Source organism: Nomia melanderi, chromosome 12 (genome assembly GCF_051020985.1).
Source record: "Nomia melanderi isolate GNS246 chromosome 12, iyNomMela1, whole genome shotgun sequence".
Lineage (NCBI taxonomy): Eukaryota > Metazoa > Arthropoda > Insecta > Hymenoptera > Halictidae > Nomia > Nomia melanderi.
Genome location: NC_135010.1, coordinates 4,173,856 through 4,195,135, shown reverse-complemented (window position 1 = coordinate 4,195,135; position 21,280 = coordinate 4,173,856). Strand labels below are relative to the sequence as shown.

The following is a 21,280-nucleotide window of genomic DNA, read 5'->3' as shown; positions in this document are numbered from 1 at the left end:
TTAGCAGAGTTGATTATATTGTTCCAAGAAGTAATAATATCTAGACATTAATATGCAAGCTGATTGGAACACAAAGGGGAGTAAGTACTAACTTCAACGTCGTTTATCTGCGTTTCTTGATAACAACCCGCGTGGCAGGGAGAATAGTATGTAATTCCGTCGACCCCGCATATTGGATTGAACTCCGATCTCGAGCATCCGCATCCATTATTGCACGCATCGTCCAACGAGAAAGATTTCCTGGAAATTCGAAACTTGTCATAAACTGCGGATTTTCTACATTTACAACACTGATAAATGTAAGAAATGCGATAAAGTAAATTTAACAAAACATAAATAATTATAATTAACATTAAACGTACCAGCATGTTAACTACTAATCAAATTTTTGAGGAAGGAATATAATTTATATATTATTACTATACTTTTTATATATTTATACTATTTGTATATTAACATTTAGAAAAGGAATACAATGATTTTAAAAACACAACTTTTTTAGTAATAGTTGTAGATAGCGGTTGTTAATTAAAATTTAATATCACCTTCTAAATTCTATTCAAATTTAAGAGTATCATGTTTTTAATTAAAGAAAAATAATAATATAACAGCTATAGATGAATAACCATCTTCCTCTTTTTCCTGTAAACATTGGAAATAGGAAAATATTTATGAGCAATAAATATTATTGTTGATGCAAAAGTTTTATCGTTTTTCATACGTGGTTAAAGAAAAACGTTTTTCTTCGAAACAAATAACATCTGTTTTCAAGTTATTATAATGTATATAAAGAGCACTTCCTTTTCTGTTTTTGCTCAGTTTTGGTTTAGCCAGCGAACATTTGACAACTGTCCCTTTTGTTTCTTATAAAAAATTGTCAAAACTTTTGCGTCAACCGAATATTATTTCGTTGCTCATGAATTTTACCATTTTGTCTTTCTTCGACAATATTTGTTTTTAATCGATTGTTCGTGAGAATAAAATGATTTATAGACGGTGTGCATAACAATAACGTACTTGGGTTGTTCGGAATATGGGACTGTAACTCCAGCGAAGTTCAAATTCGGACAATTCAGCACGAAGCACAGAGTGAAAGCGATACAGGATGCCGTTGCCAAAAGGCAGAACTTTAAAATGCCCGAGCAGGGCAAATTAAACCGTTTTATGAGATAACCGCCGAGGAAAGTACCGCCGCCGCCTGCGGGAACTGTAACCAGACCTAGAAACGAAAAAGTTTCATTACGAGTTTGCGTCCAAACAAATTTCCGTCGGTTACGAAATTTCCCTAAATTAAATACGAAAATCGGCAAATATTACCAGGATGTACCTACGTTTAAAAGTTTAGGATCTATTACTGTATGAGTAGCATAATCATATTTTCTAATAGACAATATATGTGAATGATTGGGAGTAATTTAACATGAATTTTACGTGAGATATGGACCGGCAGATGTTCGATAATTGATAAAAATGAATATTGTAAAGAGTTAATCTTCTTAAATAATTTGTTTTGATAGATTGACAGATTAATTACTTGATAGAAATATGTACGTATAATTGATTTATAATATATTTATAATGGAATTGTAATATTATTATATTTAAAATTTAATTTTTATATTTTTGTAACTTTTTGTCACTTAGAAGCACTTTAAATGGTTTCTAATTTTTCCCAATATATTAGGTTTTTTGGAATGTAATAATATGTACGTTTCAAAGTATTATTTTTCCTGACCCTTTCGGAAAACAATTCATCATAATTGTTATTTTTCCATAGTTTTGTACAGTTTTATATAGATTTCTGTAGTTTTATAGAGTTCTATATAGTTTTATATAATTTTATATGGTATTTATTACAAAACTATACATAAACTATATAAAACTATATAAAATATATATTAGCTCATCCCATAAATATTGCGGTTTCTTACATTCCCTTTATATTTAAAAATAAAAGGAATATAAAAAAACGCATTATGTCTTTTATATAATAGTTTTTTAAAAATATATTATATAAAAATATATGAAAAATATATTATGTACTACACTTTACAATCATTTATATGAAGAACGTGACTTATCCTCACCTAACCCTATCGTACGATCAATATTGTTGTTTTTTTTTTCGATTGAAAAGTGACCGGGTTCACGACACAAAAAATGACGGCGATTACGGACGCCAGTAGAGGCGGCCCGTTTGATTGATTATAACAGAAAGTTTCGATATTATTCACCCATTAGCAGCGCGGCGGAGCTAGCGCTGACGTTGAATTGATTTTCGATCAGCTTCGGCAGGAACGCGGCGAAACCGGCGATCAGCAATCCTTCACTGGCACCTGCCAGGTTCAACATGAAAAATCCCGGGTTGCCGAGCAGCTCGGTCAACGCGCGCGGCAGTTCGCGGATTTTCGAGAACGCCTCGATCGTCTCGCTCGAGGCCGATTGCTTCGGCTTCTCGTGCGCCTCCGACACCCTCTCCTTCGCCAATTCCTCCGATCCTACGGGACAAAGTGTTCTCCATTAGTTTCACGCGCGTTAACCCTTTGCGATCGGTGCCACCGCAGTGGCGACACTTAACAGTCGCTCAGAGGCTAATGCGATTAAGTTCAGAAGACAAACATTGAGAAAATTAATGTCTTTTAATACATTGATTTTTAAAATTTTTGGTTTATTAATTTAACCAGAAGAGTATATAAAGTCTTTTATCAAAAGATAGGCTCTGCAACAATAGAATATTACTTGTTACATTATAATTGACAAGAACCAGAATGTATTAAAAAATGGACTTTACCGCATTGATTTCTGAGCCATTCAAATAGCGGTATATTTTATTGGGTATTGTAAGTACTTATCATTGCCTGCAGTATATATATATTCAACAAAATACATTAACTTCAGAATATAATCTGTTTTTGTTTAATATCCATATATTTATTATAAATCACAATAGAAAAATGACTGTAAAAATGTATATTTGCTTCGACTAGTACTGCCACTAGAAAATGTGCCGATAGTAAAGTATTTTATATAGAGGTTGCGTGACCGTCATACTTAAAGATTAAGTTTTCTTATTTCGCAATTTGAATATCTTGGAAACAATAATTGCAGGAAAACAGATATTTTGAAATTTTCTTATGTAAACATTCGGCATTTTGCTAACCTTTTCTTATTTAAACATTCGGCATTTTGCTAACCTTTAATATAAATGATTTGATAATGAAAAGATTAATTAATATTGTATAAAGAATTATTCCGTGTAACGAAAAAGTAACAAAATAAGCTATAAAAAAAGTGAAAGCTTTAGGCAAATCGTTATTAAAAGGAAAATTCATAAAAATCGATAAGTTTTTGCTACGTTCACAGTGAATTGTCCCTTCAAATGGTAGGGAAAGGAAGATTGATATCTGGTGAAATGCTTAAAAGTACCAGGTAACGCTGCCGGGAACGCCAGGATCGGTATGGCGATTATGAAACTCAGCACCGCCGCCGCCAGAAACCCTATCCACCATGCTCCGACCCACACGTTGCTCTCCGGCGTCAAACTGATTCTGAAATTCAGGTTTTCAACGTGAAACCGTTTCGTTTTACCCTGTAAGTTGTTAACCTACTCGTTGAAAGAATTAAAATAAGCACTAATAAAATAACAAAATAATTTTAATAAATCATAACTAAACTTCCTTATCGAATTTTCAAGAAAACTTATATTTTTATTGTTTAAAAAAATGTTTAAAATACAATTAATCCATAAATAAACTAATAATCAATATCTCGAATAAACCATACTTCAACAGTAAGTAATCAAATACCTGTAAAAGGGAAATGAAGAATTAAAAATTTCCGTTCACACAACAGAATGATATTCCAAAAACAAGCTATACATTAAGTAATAAACTCGCTTATACTATATTAACCAAGTAAATTGAATGCGAATATCAAACATTCATAAGCAAAGAAAAATATTTTCCCGCTCGCCGTGAATTAAACATCATCCACATTCATTGAACTCAATCCAAAGTCTTCAAACCCAGAAAATCACCCAATAACCCAAACGCAACACGAACTGCAATCGCACATCAACAAAACCAACGCGCGCACACCAATATTTAAACATTCCGTTCGCAATCTCTTCAAACTTAATCCCGTCACTTCATCCTCAATACAAGCTTAACGAAAGCTCCCAACGATTTCCTTCCTTCGTTCATACTGCCAATTTAAACCCCTCCAATTCAAAAGAAACAAACCGCCCGCCCCTCCCCCTTCTAGCAGCGCGGTAAGAAGCGTTTTAATAAAAAGCAAAGTATTTTAAAAGCGGAGACCTGCATCATTAAACGATGCCGGTATCCCCGGTATAAACCCGATATTAAACGGAAGTTGGAAAACTGGGACGCGTAAATAGAAAGACGGCGAAGAATTTCATCCGAAAACAAAACGAAACGAAATAAAAAGGGGGACAAAAAGGGAAGAGAAAGAAGGAGGAGAAGAAGAAAAAGCAATTATCCGGTAACGGCGCGCGGCCGGTTCATCCCCGACGAGTAGGCCAGAGCAACGTTCCCCGTAGGAACTTCCGGCGCAACCGGGCCGACTACTTCCGGCCGCTTTTTTTTCCCCATAGCGCTCGCTCTGACGTTCCCCGAACGGCTTACGCAACTTTTCCGACTAATTTCCCGGAGCCGTGGAACGTTGCTACTGCAACGCGTGCTGCGGAACGATTCGCCGGAAAACTATTCTCCCAGGACGACTAAGTCGATAATTTACTCGTAGGAAACTCTGGCAATATCCGGTCGGTGTGTCGGCTACGGCGAAGATGTTTGCTACCTGCATTGCGAACTCGGACAACTGTACAACGCGTTGATGATTACGAGATCTGAAGTTTCCGGTGAAAGGGTTGATCGCGGGAAAATTGAAACTATCGGACGAGTCAAAATACATAACCCGATCCTAATTTCTTCTTTTTGCAATTATTAATCCTTAGTATTCGTATGTCACGCTGGAGATGACAATACAAATTTGTTATTTAAAAGATGATACAAATTAAATCTTATTATAGTAACAATAAATAAAATAAATATACAAATTTAAATTTTACTGCTGTAAATTATTTTAATTCATTTCTCTAGAAATAAATACAAGTTTACACCAAACAACATTCAAAATAAATCGAGTGCAAAGGGTTAACGCGTTGAATGGTCACCGGTGATCCCCAACCAAATGAAATTACAATAGTTCACTTAATTAGTAACGGTGATTATCTGAAAACATTTCTATATTATAAATATAGAATTCTATATTAGAAATATATTGTGAGTGGAAGAGTCCCCTTGCCACCCTGACTTCTCGGCACAAAGAATAACCGCCAACATTTCTCAGCCGGTTAATATTGTAGTGAATTAGAATAATAGTAAATTCTTTATGATTTTAATATAATTATAATTATATAATGAATTATAATTTAGTGAAATATAATAATAATAATAATAAATTGATTATAACTTTAATATAATCATAATTAAGAGGTGAATTATAATATAATGAAATATAATAATAATCAGTTCATTATAATTATACTTCACTATAATCTTCAAAGTTCGCAAACTTTATTGTTAGACCTCGTATTGCCTGGTCGGTATTAGCAGAGAGAATCATCACGTGGCAATCATCCGCGACCGAATTCTCCCGGGAGAACGAGGAAAGTGAGAAAAGTGGTTGGCTTTGAGGCTCGCGGCGCGAGAGTTGGCCGGTGCAGCATCTGCCCCAGCGAAACTTTTCATTTGCCTGGGAAATTAAACGCGCCACATATACGAGCCACTCAGACGCGAACCGGCGGAAGTAGCCGGGACGCGAGTGGTTCCGGGGAAATGTAATTGCGCCACCGGAGGACGATATTGGTCCTGGCCAAGCAGCTCGTCTTTCGCTATTTATGACAGCGAAGGGGGACAAAGCGAGGGAGAGGGGAGAGATACGAATTTCGTTATTTGCTTATTATACAATTGCATTGAACTTTTAGCAAGTTTCATGGTAATCGAACTGATAAAGTGTCCCTCGAACTTTGATCTGAGGTTACCGCTTTGGTGTGATTCTAATTGAGTTCCTGATCGAAGATCGTTTAATTTAGTTTTGCGTTCCTTAGTGGCAGAGTTTCCGGTCATTTTAGAAGGGTCATTTGTGATCCATGACGGGGGACATTTTTTCTTTCTCTTTTAACGTAATTTTATTTTTCATTTGCACTTTCATTTCCCTTTTTTCCGTTCTCAATGCAATTCTTTTTTATTTGTAGTTTCATTTTCATTTTAATTTTGTTTCTGAATATATTCTCATTTTCCTTTGTTTTATTTCCAACGAAATTTTATTTTTCATTTGTATTTTCATTTCTTTTTGTTCCGCTTTCAATATAATTCTATTTCTTAATGCATTCTCATTGTTCTTTGTTTTGCTTTCAACACAATTTTATTTTTATTTTCAATTTGGAATCATTCTGATAAATAAATACAATACGATATTTCGTAATAATTGTAATCCTTATTTCTATTTTCAATTTATGATCACTCCTAGAACACTGGACACACCAGTTTAGTGAAACATTTTTCGCAGGACAGACAAGATAAAGTTTATTTTACTTTGTATCCAGTAAGGTACCGTTCTCTTGTACTCTTTAGCGTCTTCATAATCTTCTTTCGAATTTAGCCTTCCGGCAAGTTATTTTAAAGAATATTTCATGCTCGATTGATTCGGCGAGTTGTGTAACGATATTTTATTGGTTGACGAAGTGAATATTTCAAGCTGAGACTTCATGGGACTAACCCTCTTTTCTGAACGTGAAATTTCTTCCAGACGGTGGGCGTAGCACATTTTTTTCGCGGAAAAACTACCAGCGGGTGATTGATTGCTGAGAAACGGCTGACTAACTGCAGAACCATCCTTTAGCCGACTTAACTGAACATATATTATACAGTACACACGGTAACCGTTTAGTTTCTTTCATTGTTCACTTTTTTCACTCATCCTTATCACATTTATTATATTACGTCATCCAGTAAATAATGCGGTTTTTATATCCCTTTTATTCTTAAAAATAAAGATAAACAAAACTTTTTTTAAAGCAATTATAATGTGTAGATAGACATTTTATACATAACGAAGGAGAATATATTTTGGATTAAAACCGGTTTTGTTTATCTCTTTTTTTTTAATAAAATAAATATAAAAAACCGTATTTACGGGATTACCTAATACTAGAGGTATTAATTATGCGACTCGATAATTTGTGTTGTATATGTTACCATTAAAGTATATAATTCAGTTATTTCATAAATTATCTGATTGAATCAGTTAAAGATTCAAATAAATACGATATTTCAACCTTTACCTAGTTATTCCATGAAATAACTAGTTGTTTTATAAATGAACTGATGATATATAGTTAAAGTCTTTAAATAATACATTTAATATTATGGCTAGATTAGTTGAGCTTTATATTATAGTTGAAATGTAATATTATAAAATATGTATATATTCAGAATATATTTTTAACTTTTTGAATTTCTGTATTATAATTTTTGTTGTGATAGAATACTTTAAGAACATCTGTAGCTTCTTAGAAAACTTTCACTTTCCAAACTAAAGTTTTCCAGTGCAATTAATATCTAATAAATCCCAGAATTAATCAAAAGATTAATTCCTGATAGAACATATCCTTTTAAAATCCTTTTGAAATGTTTCAAATGCCTTTGTGCAACTTTGATTCCTCATTTTTTAATTAATAGATATGAACTTCTAATGAACTTTCGCGAGAAAATATCACATTATTTTTAAATTAATAAATATATAATTTTTAATGAACTTCCACGAGGAAATGTCACATTGTTTTTGCACTAATAAATATACATTCTGAATGAGCTTCTAATTAACTCTTTATTTTATGATTTCTGCGTTTACTCCAAGGGTTAAAGATTGATAATAGATAAGTAATATTTCATTTATATGAGAAATAAATAAATAACATTTAGATTTGTCAAATTCGATTGAACATTTTGATCACTGGTCTGATTTCATATCATAGGAGAAGGGGTTAAGTAATTAAAGTTTACTTCAGTTTCGATCATGTCACAAGCGTAATTAATTTCATTCCCTTCGAAGCGTTTAAAGTGTTTTCGTTTCGCCCTTTGTTTGTTTAACACTAAACGTACCAAGACTGGTTTCAAAATTTGGTTCAAAATTTTGCATTTTCTTTCATCCATTTAATTTCATATTAGTTCTTACATTGTCCGATTAATCAGTTTTTCAATTTCTGTCTTTTTTCTGTTTCTCTTTTCACTAAGAAAAATTTATCGTTTAATTTGTTTACATTTATTTTATATCCAGTTATTTTATCAGTCGAGGCAGGAATAGGTGTATATAAAGTGCCAGTACCTTTACTGTTAAAACCAAATAAATATGCGGTTTCAATAGACTGCCAGGAGAAAATGACAGGAGATTTAAGTTCGTTGACTATTCGAATCTTTCGCTAGCGGGAAGCGGCTAAGCGTGAAATGTGAATGGCGGTCCTTCCGACTTTTAATTTCAGTCTTCTTCGAACCACTTCTTGTTCCGTCCTGCCTCTCGTTTTTATCTTTTGTCTTCCCTCGTGTAGGCTGTTACCATAATAATTCCGCAGCTTCTCGAACTTTGAATAAGAAGAGCGGGACCTGGGCGTGATTTATTAATCGTAAAAAAGGAGGAAACGCGAAAGAGCCATTATCGAGTTAAATTTAATAACGGCTCTAGGTTAGGTAAGGGTTAGGTTAAATTTAGTAATAGTTAAGCTTACAGTTTGTTGTTTTATACAATAAAGTAAATGTAATAACGACTCTGGATTATGTTAAACTTAGTAACTGTTAAGTTTATAGTTTGTTATTTTACATAATACAATTAATTTAATAACAACTTTCACGGTAAAAACTGTTTAAGACTTTTGCGACCAGCGTTACATATCTGTGACGCTCAACATTTCGTATCTTGCACAAAAAAAATTAAATTACTTTCAAGTGTGTTTTTCTATGAAATGGTAACTCAGTGTAGCATGTAGAAAGTTGACAAAGTTTATTTATTATTATTACTTTCCAATAGATGTAACGGAAATATCAGCTGTAATTTTGTAGAAAATAAACTCGTTGAATATTTTTCATGAATAAACAATAGCAGAAGTGAATTAGTATTTGGTAGGTTATAAAATTAAGAATGTAAAAACATTTCAAAATAATAATACAAAACATGTGGTATTTTCATATAAACGTTCTTTATAAGAAATAGCATAGTCCTTGTACTGATACGGTAATTCAGTGACATTTTTGAGAAATTTTTTGTTGCAACTGCAATTCTTCCAAATTGTTTATTTTCCGATCTCTACATTTTTTAAAACTTTTCTTTAAGCTTTTAAATTAGGCACTGGCTTTTTGTCGATACGTATTCATTTATCACTGTGTGAAACAGTACTCACTGAACTGCAGAATTTACACTTTTATAACGTGCACGAATGTACATGTCAGAAATAATTAAATATAAACTCTGACACACGTTTTGTAAATTTTTTTGTCGTCTGCGATACCAAATTACGTTCTCGAGTGCATGTGTCAGATACAGTTAAATGTAGCCTTCAACAAATGTTTAATATATTTTGTTCATTTTTATGCGTGTCAATGAACAATGTCCCGAAGTGCATGCGTCAAATGCAGTGTAAATGTAAATTTCATCTAATGTTCGACAATGTTTTTATCAGATTCAGATAGTTTGTATTATTTTATATACATTTATAAAATTCGTACACATAACATGTAATATTTACTAAAAGCTTCAAGTAAATAGTATTCGATATTTCTACATTTTTTTGGAAAATTATAGAAATATTCATAACAACAAAGTAATTGTTAAAATCATGAAATAAATACCTGCAGTACTGACTTAAGAATTTCCAGCAACAGATCTAGCATTTGTTTTTAGTTATGCTTAATACTTATACTAGTAAATCTTATACGAGCAAGCTCGTTTACTTCGATACTTGCTTTAAAAATACAGGATTTATGTCAAATTTCTGAAATACTAAGGTTTGAAAAAACGCAAACATTTCGGTTATTAGCATAAAAGTTAGAAAACAGAAACCGTGAATAAAAGAAGTCCAAAAGAAAACGGGATAAAAATTTTCAACCGAATTCGACAAATCTAAATGTTATTTGTTTATTTTTCATATAAATGAATTATTAGTTGTCTATTATCAATCTTTAGCCTTTAGAGTAAACGTAGACACAGAATAAATACCCAATTCATTTTATTTTCTACAAAATTATTAACGATAAAGCCGTTTTATCAAGCACAGTTGTGAGAATAAAGTTGTGACAAGGGGTTAAAATGGTATTTTCAGGCCTCAGTTTTAAAAAATCGATCCTTTCTCGTATTTATTATTAGATAAATAGTAATTTATTCGTGAGATATTATTAAGATGAGACCAAGCATTGTTAATATAAAAAAGCTGATATATTAAATAAAACAGTAGATTTCAAACATTATTTTTGTTCGTCATTCATTGAAATACTTTGTAGAAGTTACATTATTAATGGTAAAATAGTTTTATCAGGCGTAGTTCTGAAAAAATCATAGGACATGGGGTTAATTAGAAAAAAAAGAAAAGAAAACCGTATTGTACCGATTCAAATCCTCGATTAATTGAGTCTCTCTATCGGACTGGAGCGGAGGCGCGATGCGCGCAAATTAAACGACTGGAAAGGGAGAAACGAACATACAAATAGTCATTGTTGGCCGGTAGCATGACGAGGGATGCGGTGGGGTTCAGGGAATCGATACTCTTACCGTTTCGGAGATCCTGGGGGATGGAACAGATGCTCGAAAATACTTTACACAATCGACAGATCGATTTACCGTCGATGTTAACCATATATCTTGACGCTCTTGGAGAGAGAAAGAGAAAGAGAAAGAGGAAAAGAAACAAAAAGAAAAAGAAAAAGAAAGAGAAAACGAAAAACAAAAAGAAAAAGAAAAAGAAAAAGGAAAAGGAAAAGGAAAAGAAAAAGAAAAAGAAAAAGAGAAAAATAAAGAAAACGAGAGAAAATGGAAAGAGAAAAAAGAATAGAAAAAAATGAAAAGAGAAAGAAAAAGATAAAGAAACAAGGAGAAAATAAAAAGAGAGAAAGAGGGGGTGAGATGAAGAGAAAAGAAAGGACGAGAGAGTGAGAGATGGATAGTCGACAGTCGACTGACGATTAATTCGATTCTCACTCTCACGTGCATCGAGGCGGAGTGACTCAACGAAAGGGCTGTGGGGAGAGGTGAGGCGGCGCGCGGGGGCAGACGGGTAGACAAATGGAACTTGATTGTACTCTAAGTGTCGGGGGATGAAGTGACAGTTTTGAAGGGTAACATCGGCGTCATCGTCAAACATTGGTTCACCGCTTGACATTTTCCCCATGGGGTAGAACGCGTGTACGTCGCGACCACGGGGTTACATGCACTATTAATCGCGACCCATTATACGCTCTAATGGTCCTTCGGGATATTTTCAACGGAGCTCTTCTCTCTCTTTCTGTGAAGAGCTTGTTCTAAGAATTTGCAAAACAATCGGCTTGCTTGTTGAATTGCTGGAAACTTTCTCATAGGATCTTCGATGGATTTTGTTGTGGCAGGTTGAACGGTGCAAACATTTCGCAATTTTTTCAATAATCTTAACGTTTATCTATGAAAGATCTTGTTTGAAGATTTTGCAAAACAATTTGATCGCTTGTTGAACTGTTGTAAACTCTCTCGTACATCATTCGATGAACTTACAGAAACAAAAATAAATAACATTCAAATTTCTCGAATCCGCTTGGAAGTTTTCATCACGAGTCTGACTCAATATTATAAAACAAGGGGTTAACTATAATGATCTACCATTCGGAACATTTTCCGTCAGACTATCGGAAGTGCCTGAAAAGTTTAGCGACAGTTACGTGAGACACTCTGTATACAGTCCGTCAACGCCTCGGAATCTGTCTGCGTTCATTACACCGATTCCCTTGCGTAAAGAGTTCATAGTCGCCGAATGCCGATGGGGAATGACGCGTAATGGCCGCGCGCCATCGGAATTCGTCGCCTCTCGTTACCGCCGTTAAACGCATTTCCCGCTTTTTTCCGGACGTCGCGCATCGAAGGTAGGGGAACACCGCCCTCTACCGGAGGGGAAACGCTCGGCAAGGCGTCACGGCAACTTTATTAAATTCTCGCCAGGATTTATCGGCTGTTTGCACCGATCTGTCCGACAATACGCGTACACACGCGCGCAAACATCAGGGAACAGGTATGTACCCGCCGCCATCCACGCGGAAACGCTCGTGTTCAGACGGAATAACTGACATCCGACGGTATGCAAATACGTGCGTCACACCCCGCACTGAAGGTTACTTCGAAACACATCTGTGAATTTTCGGGGCGACCGGTTCGTGCGAATATAGACTTTGCGTCTTGCAAGGGAACCTTTTCGAAGCACACGCTGATTTTCATGAAATTTATGTGAGACGTTGTTCCCAAGAAACTTTGACACGTGCTTTTTTTTATCAGCCAACATCCATTTTGAAGGGATGAAAACAGCTTTCAAAGTGAAGGGTTAAAAGTGTACTTTTTACTTAGAATTCTTTTTTTCCGTTTTTCTTTGTTTTCCTTTGAATTTTAAACCCTAAATAACTTGTATTTTATTATTGTAATATTATTTATCATCTTATTACAGTAACATACAAACGTAAAACTCATTTTCTCGAAAACGGAATACCATTTCTAAATATGTACTACAGCATGCACAGGGTTTCATTCGAAAGCAGGTTTTTATGTTTGACCCTCTCCTGTTAGTCATACGCAACAATAAGATTTGCTAATTCAAATGTTATGTTAGCAGCTATTTGCATTTAATTATGCCACTTATTTGCCGTACGTTCTTCGAATCGTTTATCTAAGGAAACAGTGAAAATGTAAATTCGCTCGGCTGGTCTGGATCTCTCGATAAACGCCTCGCGTATAACGGCCGGGTGAAATCGATTTAACGGCTGAGACGGCCTGTATAAAGTTTATCGGATTTTCATAATCTATTTTCACCGTTTCACGGCCTTGAAAGGACGCTTTACACCCAGGAAAAACACACAACGCCGCGGGAACGGAAGGGAAAAAGTTGTTGGACGTTGCAGCCGTGCTCGAGGTGCTTAATTAACGGCTTCTTGTCCGCGATACTTTAATGAGGAAACTGATTCCGATATTCTTCTTTTTCGTTTTGTCGCTTCCTTTTTACTTCTGAACGCTGAAACCGCTTCGATCAATGATCGATACACTTCGAGGCGGACACTTAACACAAACTACTAGACAGGTAAAAATGACCTATTCCCGATTTGGGCTTTTTTTTTTAAATGATGTAAGTCCATTTTTCATACACTGAGATATTTAACATTAAAAGTATCGCAACCGGTCAAATGACCGGTGCTTAAATTTGATTAGAAATTTTACACTTTTTTTGTCCATTTAATTTTATATCAGTTGTTATGTTGTCCGATTAATTAGGTTTTTAATTTTTGTCATTCCCTTTGTTTCTGTTTTCACTAAGAAACATTTATCGTAATTATCATAATTTATATAGTTGACACTATTGCTACATAGAGATATTTGGATAAATAAAAACATGTATAATAAATTTGTTTTTTAGGTGCTACGAATGAGAATATTTAACATTAACCGGTAATTTCTAGACTGGTATGATTAACGGTTAAATTCAAGTCCATACTTAAGGATTAAACTTTGAAAACAATAATACGGTGATTCGAGTTGCTTCTAGTGTTAATTAAAGCATTTAACAATGGCGAACTTGAAACGCATTGTTCTAATTACGGAGGAGATAGAAAATTGATCAAATATTCAAAAGTTCTAGAAAGTTCTATTCTTGAAACTAACAATTACGAGAACCAAAGGCAGTGGTTACGTAAAAGAGGATTGCAAACATTGAATCAACAATAGACTTGTCCGGTTTTTTTAATTGTGTAAATATGTTTTTGGAAATTAATTTGGTATATAAACGGAAATTATAAGTAATTTAGTTTTATTAATCCTATTTTATCTTTAAAACGTTACATGTATAAATTGCTATATTATTATAAGCTATTTTTTATATAATTATGTTGTATTATATATTATACATAATATATGACATAGTTATATTTTTACTTTCTGAAGAAAATTAATGAACTTCAACCATTTTAATAATTTTTATACCTATTTCGGAAAAATAGGTTACTTTAAATACTATTACTATTCAAGTATTTGTATACAAAATTACTGTTTACCAGAAGAAAATTATGCCTAAAAGAAGTTAATTTTCCATAAACAATTCGCACGTAAGGGATCAATCATTGTTTTGCAAAATCCCATAGACAAAGTTTATGAAAACATGCTGTACATAGTGATAGAAAAAGAATGAAAAATATTAACGGAAACTCACTCTGACGGGTCCACAGTGAGGAAATCCGTGTACAGCTTCAACAATTCACCCCCGACTACGTAGCCCAGCGCAGGTCCAATTATGGCCATTGTGTAGAAAATTCCTAAACAAAGAAAATATTTTTTTCATTAATTTTGTGAAAATATTTCTTGATGCTCATTCTAGAATTCTCTATGAAACTTTCATTTGACATTCAATTTGCATTTTAAGAGTCATAAAAGATTCTCATTACGCATGATGATACTCGCAATACTATTTTTCTACTTATTCTTTAGTACTTCTCGAAAATTATACCGAGAAAATATTACTTCACCCTTTACGATTTAATTTTCTACTTAACATTCAATTGTAATTCTAATAATCGCATCTTTTACCATATTTTTCTGTAATTATTCGCAATATCGTAATCGTGTCATATATACTTACAATTTTAGTACTTCTCAAATATTCTCCAATAAATTAATAAAATAATGAATAATCGAGAGCACTTCGGATCGCGAAGAGGTTAATGTTCTTTAACATTTGATTTGAAATTTGTTTTAATCGGATACTTCAATTTATATAAAATTTCTATTTCGACTGTAATTTTACCCTTAAGTAGAAAATGATAAGAAGAAGTCTCTGATTTGAAATTGAAACTTAATTTATAATCCGTTTTAACTCATAACTTCAGGTTATATAATATTTTATTTCGACTGCAATATCAGTTTCAAATAAAAAATAATAAAAAGAAGTTTCCGGAGTAATTACTTAAAAGGAGCCATAATTCTTTGTTCCAGACGGAATTGCTCGTTATAATTTTCCCGGACTTTATCACGCGCGAAGAACAATCAGTCGTCAACCGGTTTCTTACCTAAGTACACAGAAGACATCTTTTTCGATACATTCTCGTCGAGGTACGTAACTCCGAGCGTGTAAAAAGGAGCGGAGCCCGCGCCGTGCAGAAGTTGGGCCACGAGAAAGATAGTTAAGTACAAACCGCTGTAAGGCTCCTGGTCCGTTTGACCCGCGGATCCGTTGCAGGACAGCTGAATACCGGAAATGCCCAAGCAAATTAAGAGTGATGGAATTCGAGAGAAGAATAGACCTTCCAAAAATACGCAAGGTATATTTTATTCGGTCATTCCATAAATAACGCGATTTTTTTTGCACTTTTTATATTTTTAAAGATTAAAATATTTATTATTATTAATATTATTATTTTATTTTCTTTGTTATTATTTTATCCTATTTATTATTATTATTATTACTTTAGCTTGTTCATTATTAGTTCTAACAATTAATTCATTATCCGTAGATAATAAAGGAGTATATACTTCAGATTAAAAACAGTTTTCTTGTGTTAATTTTCAAAAATAGACGACGTATTAAAAAATTGTATTATTTATGAGATGATTCAATATACTTGAATGATCGATTTTATTTAATTTTAATTCTAATCGAAAAGAGCTGTGCATAGTCCATTATAAATATATTTCGAGTATTCTCTTATCATGTAACATCATAAGACATGATATAAAATGGCATACTATTGCCGTGTAATTTTCTTCTGTTACTCGAGTCATCTAATTAAACGAACAAATTATTATCTTTTTTAGTGAAAATACATTGGTACTCAGATCGGTTGAATATAAACGTGAGCTTATTATATAATGCAATCTTTCTTTGACGTAGATGTAGCATTGAAGATTCATGTAACTAATTTTAGCTGGCTTGAACAGTTTATCTGTAGACTGTAGATGTTCGTGCTAATTTAGATTTATTCGGAATCTTTTTAAATAATCTCAATAAAATAGAAATGTGTATGCGTTCATAAATAGAAGCAGTTATATGACACAAAATGAAATCAGTAATCTTCTTTATCTTACTTTTAGATCATATTCTTAACATGTTATCATTACACTGCGAATCTTTATGAATTTACGGGAAATTTGAAAGTGCAAAATTACACAAAACGCAGAAAAATATAGAAATTACTCATAGTATGGTGCTTTTTACATTTGTTGGAAAGAACTATTTTCTATCGTACTTTTACTTTTCTGATTATATTTATAAAACGTTGAGTGTGCATGAAGATCTAAAGTCTAGTTATCATATTATTTTATGAAAATTCATAAACTGATGTACATCATGAATGCATAAGGTCTACAGATTGTAGACGAATGCAATTTTATTATATATTTTTACATAAAAGTAAATAATTACTTACAGCACGTGATGACGTGTTCGTCACCCTTTGACATATATTGTCCGACTGTTGGCCGCCTCTGTATGGCCCAGCGAGGTAATGAGGTGACGCGAATAGGAGGCTTCCTATACCTAAGACTAGAACCCCTATGCCTATATACCTGCACCAAAAATGTCACAATAAAAATAAGTGAAATAATAATAAAGAGTTATATAATTTCGTGTTCAATACTTTCACAATTTTAAGCATTTTTTGTTATCTTTCTGTAGCTCGCTATTGAGTTTCCATAGTTACAAGGTTATTTTTTATTCAAAGCGATTGTTTATTCATTTTCGAACTAGGCTTTCGTTCAGAAATTTTGAAAGAATAAATGATAAAATACATTACATCGAAATAAAAGGAAATTCTGAATTTTGTAACAAAAATTCAAATTTGCATAACTGAAATCAAAATGATTAGTATTCTTATTAGTAAAGGCGAGAACGGTACACGTATTATCTAACAAACGATATGTCAGAAAATCTGTTCACTCTATTACAGTGCAATAAAAATTCACTGTAATGCCATCATTTTATTATCGTAGTACAAAAGAAAGCATATATTCTACAAACATTTCTAAAGCTGTCTCAAGATTTCATACTATTTCAAGATTAATAAAGTATCATGTTTAATATAAAAATAAATCAAAAGTGTCCAGACAGAAGAATAACATGCCAATCGAAATGGACAGTGTCACTCGCCTGGATTAACATCTTAACTTTACTATGCCCATTATATATACAGAACTGGCGGATTGACAAAGAACGGTTCCGAACACCGTTAATTTATTTAAATGCAATATTATGATTTCTTTTTCTTAGATAACTGAGAAACTATTTTGTCACATAAAAGAAAGGTATATATTTGTTTCATGTTACAACGACATTTGTTGCGACAATTTCAGTGACCTACCATATAAAGTCAGTTAAATATTATTGTGAATATCATAAATTATGTGTGAGTTCTTACATTTATAGATACACGTATAAATTAATATTCACGATGTCAAATCCATTAACCCCTACCCTACAATACGGTGTCAGACTCGTGACCAAGGTTACAAATAGAATTTAGCAAATATGAATGTTACTGAGTTTGTTCAATTTCAAATTAAATATTAGGTTGGTCAAAAAAGTCTTGTCGTTTTATTTTTCAATACAGCGTTTATATAATAATGCACTAACATTGCAAATAGGCCAATTAATAGACAATAGAAATATAATTTCTATTATTAATAATAGTTAATGAATTATAGATTACAGTAAAATAATTTCTAAAAAAATAGAAAGTTTTCGAATAGAATACACAATGTGTAAGTCCATAAAGTTCAATTTAAAATGATGAAGTTTTTAATTACTATGCTTTAGAGTAAAGTGAGTAAATAATGGACATAGAATGCATGTGGAATTTCTCTTTTTTCTAATGAATTATAAATAATAAAACAGTTCTGTCGAGTGCAATTGTAAAAGAGATAGTGCAAGGGATTATTAACTACTAGTTAATTGCTATTTCTAACTAATTACTAAACTAGTTTCAGTGTTAATCTACAGGAATAGTTTGAAGTGAAGCGTTTACCTTGGTTTCGATGCTTTTGAACGTCCACCCAGGTAGCTCACTGGAACAAGGAGAAGAAAGCTGGCTATGTCGTATCCGCCAGCTATTAGCCCGGTTTGCGACGATCTCAAGCCGAACCTCCTCTCGATCGTTGTGATCACAACATTTACGAAACCGTTCACCACCATGCCTGCAAAAACGAGTTGTAAATTTAAATAGTTTATTGTTTTACCGCAATGTGTATTAATATTTACTGTTTTCCATTATTAACACTATTTTTACCAAAAGGTGTCGAAAGATATCTTTCAAAATTTTAGCTTAAAGTTATTTTCGAAATTTAATTTTTCCTCAATTGGCTTTCTGACTTTTCCTGGAATGATTATAAAATTAAGTTAGTGGTGTATGTATTTCTTGGGTTATATTGAGTTATTTTCATAATTGTTTATTAGTTTCTTAGATTAGTTTCAGTATAGAGAAGGAATGAAATTCCTATTTCTATGCAGAAGTATAAATTAAAAATAACTATTTAAACGAGCTTATTGGATTTTTAAATATATAATATAAAACAGAAGAGAAATCGAAAGACCAAAAAGAAAAACTAATTAGCAGTTGATTGACACGAAGTAATTGAATCTCAATTTAAACAATGTTATGTAAGATCATATGGAACATTATTTCGTTGTTCCTGAAAATTTATGTACTATCATATATAACCGCATTAAATGCATTGAATTAATATCTCTATCAAATGTTTAACAAATCTTCGTCTTATTTTTAATAAAAAGAATTCCTCTGAAACAGAACAATATAAATTTCTATTTTATTTATAATTTTGTTCCTAAAAATAGTTTCAAAATAACTAAATTTTCATAAATATTGAAAATGAGCTTCGATCCGATGAATTGTAAAAAATGGCAGCGATCAATCTATTAATGATCAATAATTTAATATACTCAATTATACATATATATATGTGTACATTCATTTGTTGACCAACGGCAATCGAATCTCGTTTTGACTATTCTATCGAAAATAGATGGACAACCGTCAAATATGGTACAGCTCCCATATCCTGTACAGCGGGTAACGATTGATTGACAGAAAGTCGATAATAGACGCCAGGACGAAGTTTGCGAACGGAAATCAAAGCGATATTGCAGCGATATAAAACAATCGTTTGAGTGTTCAATGTTTACTTGGTGCTTTAGATTGAGCAGCTCAGATGGCCTAGTTCCATAAATATTTCTCGGTGCTAGATCTATGAAGGAAAATCATTATTCATGTGGCATGCATAATCATTAGACTGCAGATTTTATGTCTGCGAGATATAACCAAGTAAATTTCGAACTAGAATGAAAAGAACACTTTAAACAGTTTTTAATTACATTTCTATTCCTTAAATTCTGAGTAACAAAAATCCGCATGTACGTTACGAATACAAGAATTTATTAATATATAATAATGATAATTATAATCTCTATCAACAAATTGATAAATTAAAATTTCTTATCTTTACTTTTCTCTTTTAATCTATTCATTCAACTGTCGATTACATTCATCAGAATCTTCAAGTAATTTTTTGTTTTCTCACTTATTTATCAATAATCTATTCTATTTAATTGTATAATAATATTTATATCAATTATATTGCATTTACAATCAAATTGGCATTTCCTAATTTTTCTATAGGCACTCTAAGAATGCAGCTGTTGAGATTTCAATTGATTTATGATTCTATTTGCGTATTACTAAATCAATTTCTTTAGTAATTTCGCAGAGAAGTATCTATTATATTTTCAATAATCCGGAAAGAAGAATTAATGGGTTAATTTGATCTATTCGGTAGTTCTAATGTTAATGTTGAAGGAGAAACCTTGAAAAAGAATAAAACCATTACATCAAACTTGTCTGTGACTTTTCTCATTCTTTCCCCAAACTTTCGTAGCAACCCACGCACCACAACATTTTTCGTATATTTCTATTTTCAAAGCACAAGCTATAAATATTCAGAAAATAATATGATCTAACACTAAAAATTTGTTTTTAATTTCATTTAAAGCTCGACGTTCTTACTTTCATTTCCTTGTTTCTGTTTCCACTAAGAAAAATTCATCGTCCAACTTGTATGTTTTTACATACTTTCTAACCAATTATTCGATTCGTTACTTTACCCGTTAAGCGCGGAATTCGTGTATAGTAAGTGCAGGCCAAATACATTCATAATATATTCTAACGAAAAGCTAAAGCAAAACGCCAAACAATTACATGTTCATCTGAAAAAATAAATAACTGATCGTTGAAAGAATTAGTATCATTATGATTTTAAGATGACGTGTATACTCGTCAAACTGTGTATGGTGTACAGAAAGTGTCAGTACGTTCAGTGTTAAACGATTCATCAGATTTTCACGCGAACGCAACGAATCGCACGGAAGAAAATTTAGAAATGGGCGCCCGGATACCCTGTTGCCAACATAAGGGTTAACAGCATCCATGCGGATTTTCCCATTGAAAAAAATCGCCCGGTTAACAGGTTAAAGTCTCTCTGTTTGTCGAGCGACGTAAGCCGATCTGCGAACCGAGAAAACATTCCCGTTCGCGATTGTTGAAAAGGCGAACTCTTCGCTCTTTTTTTTTGGACGCGGCGCGGCCCTTTGTGCGAATCGACGCCCTATTGACGGCTGTTTGTTGCATCGACAAACGAACGGACCGGCCTGCTGCGTTCGATTCAGAAGCGATTAGCGTGTATATTCGTGAGAAAGAAGTGTTTAATAGATTTACGTACGAGAGAACGATTTCTTGGAGGGTGAGAGCGGATCCGGTCGCGCGAGGGGGAGAACGTAATTCAATTAGTTTACCCTTCTGATTCATTTACGCGTGGCACGCGGATTTGCTTTGGCGAGCATAACCGCCGCGTTCTGACGAATCACAGATCACGGCGTTCGCTTTTGACATTTGCCGTTTGTAGGCGAACTCTTGCGTTTAATAAAATTCTCTGGTTTTCT

At 33.0% G+C, this 21,280-nt stretch overlaps 1 protein-coding gene and 1 long non-coding RNA gene across 10 annotated transcripts in view; one reads left to right on the top strand and one right to left on the bottom strand.

Annotated features, from left to right (window-relative positions):
- The window catches only part of Oatp26F (Organic anion transporting polypeptide 26F), a 79,434-nt gene that overhangs the window by 6,661 nt on the left and 51,493 nt on the right, over positions 1-21,280 (bottom strand). For all 9 annotated transcript variants that reach the window (XM_031974814.2, XM_031974816.2, XM_031974819.2 and 6 more), the window contains 8 exons: positions 18,297-18,465; positions 16,704-16,842; positions 15,348-15,522; positions 14,495-14,597; positions 3,427-3,548; positions 2,235-2,498; positions 1,018-1,219; positions 93-240 (listed from right to left, as the gene is read on the bottom strand). In XM_031974814.2, coding sequence (XP_031830674.1) covers positions 93-240; positions 1,018-1,219; positions 2,235-2,498; positions 3,427-3,548; positions 14,495-14,597; positions 15,348-15,522; positions 16,704-16,842; positions 18,297-18,465 — 1,322 coding nt within the window. The remainder of the gene's footprint in view (positions 1-92; positions 241-1,017; positions 1,220-2,234; positions 2,499-3,426; positions 3,549-14,494; positions 14,598-15,347; positions 15,523-16,703; positions 16,843-18,296; positions 18,466-21,280) is intronic.
- Positions 12,207-16,848, top strand: LOC116426191 (uncharacterized). Its single transcript, XR_004234853.2, has 3 exons — positions 12,207-12,319; positions 15,274-15,599; positions 16,706-16,848. It is a non-coding gene; the product is annotated as an uncharacterized LOC116426191 (long non-coding RNA).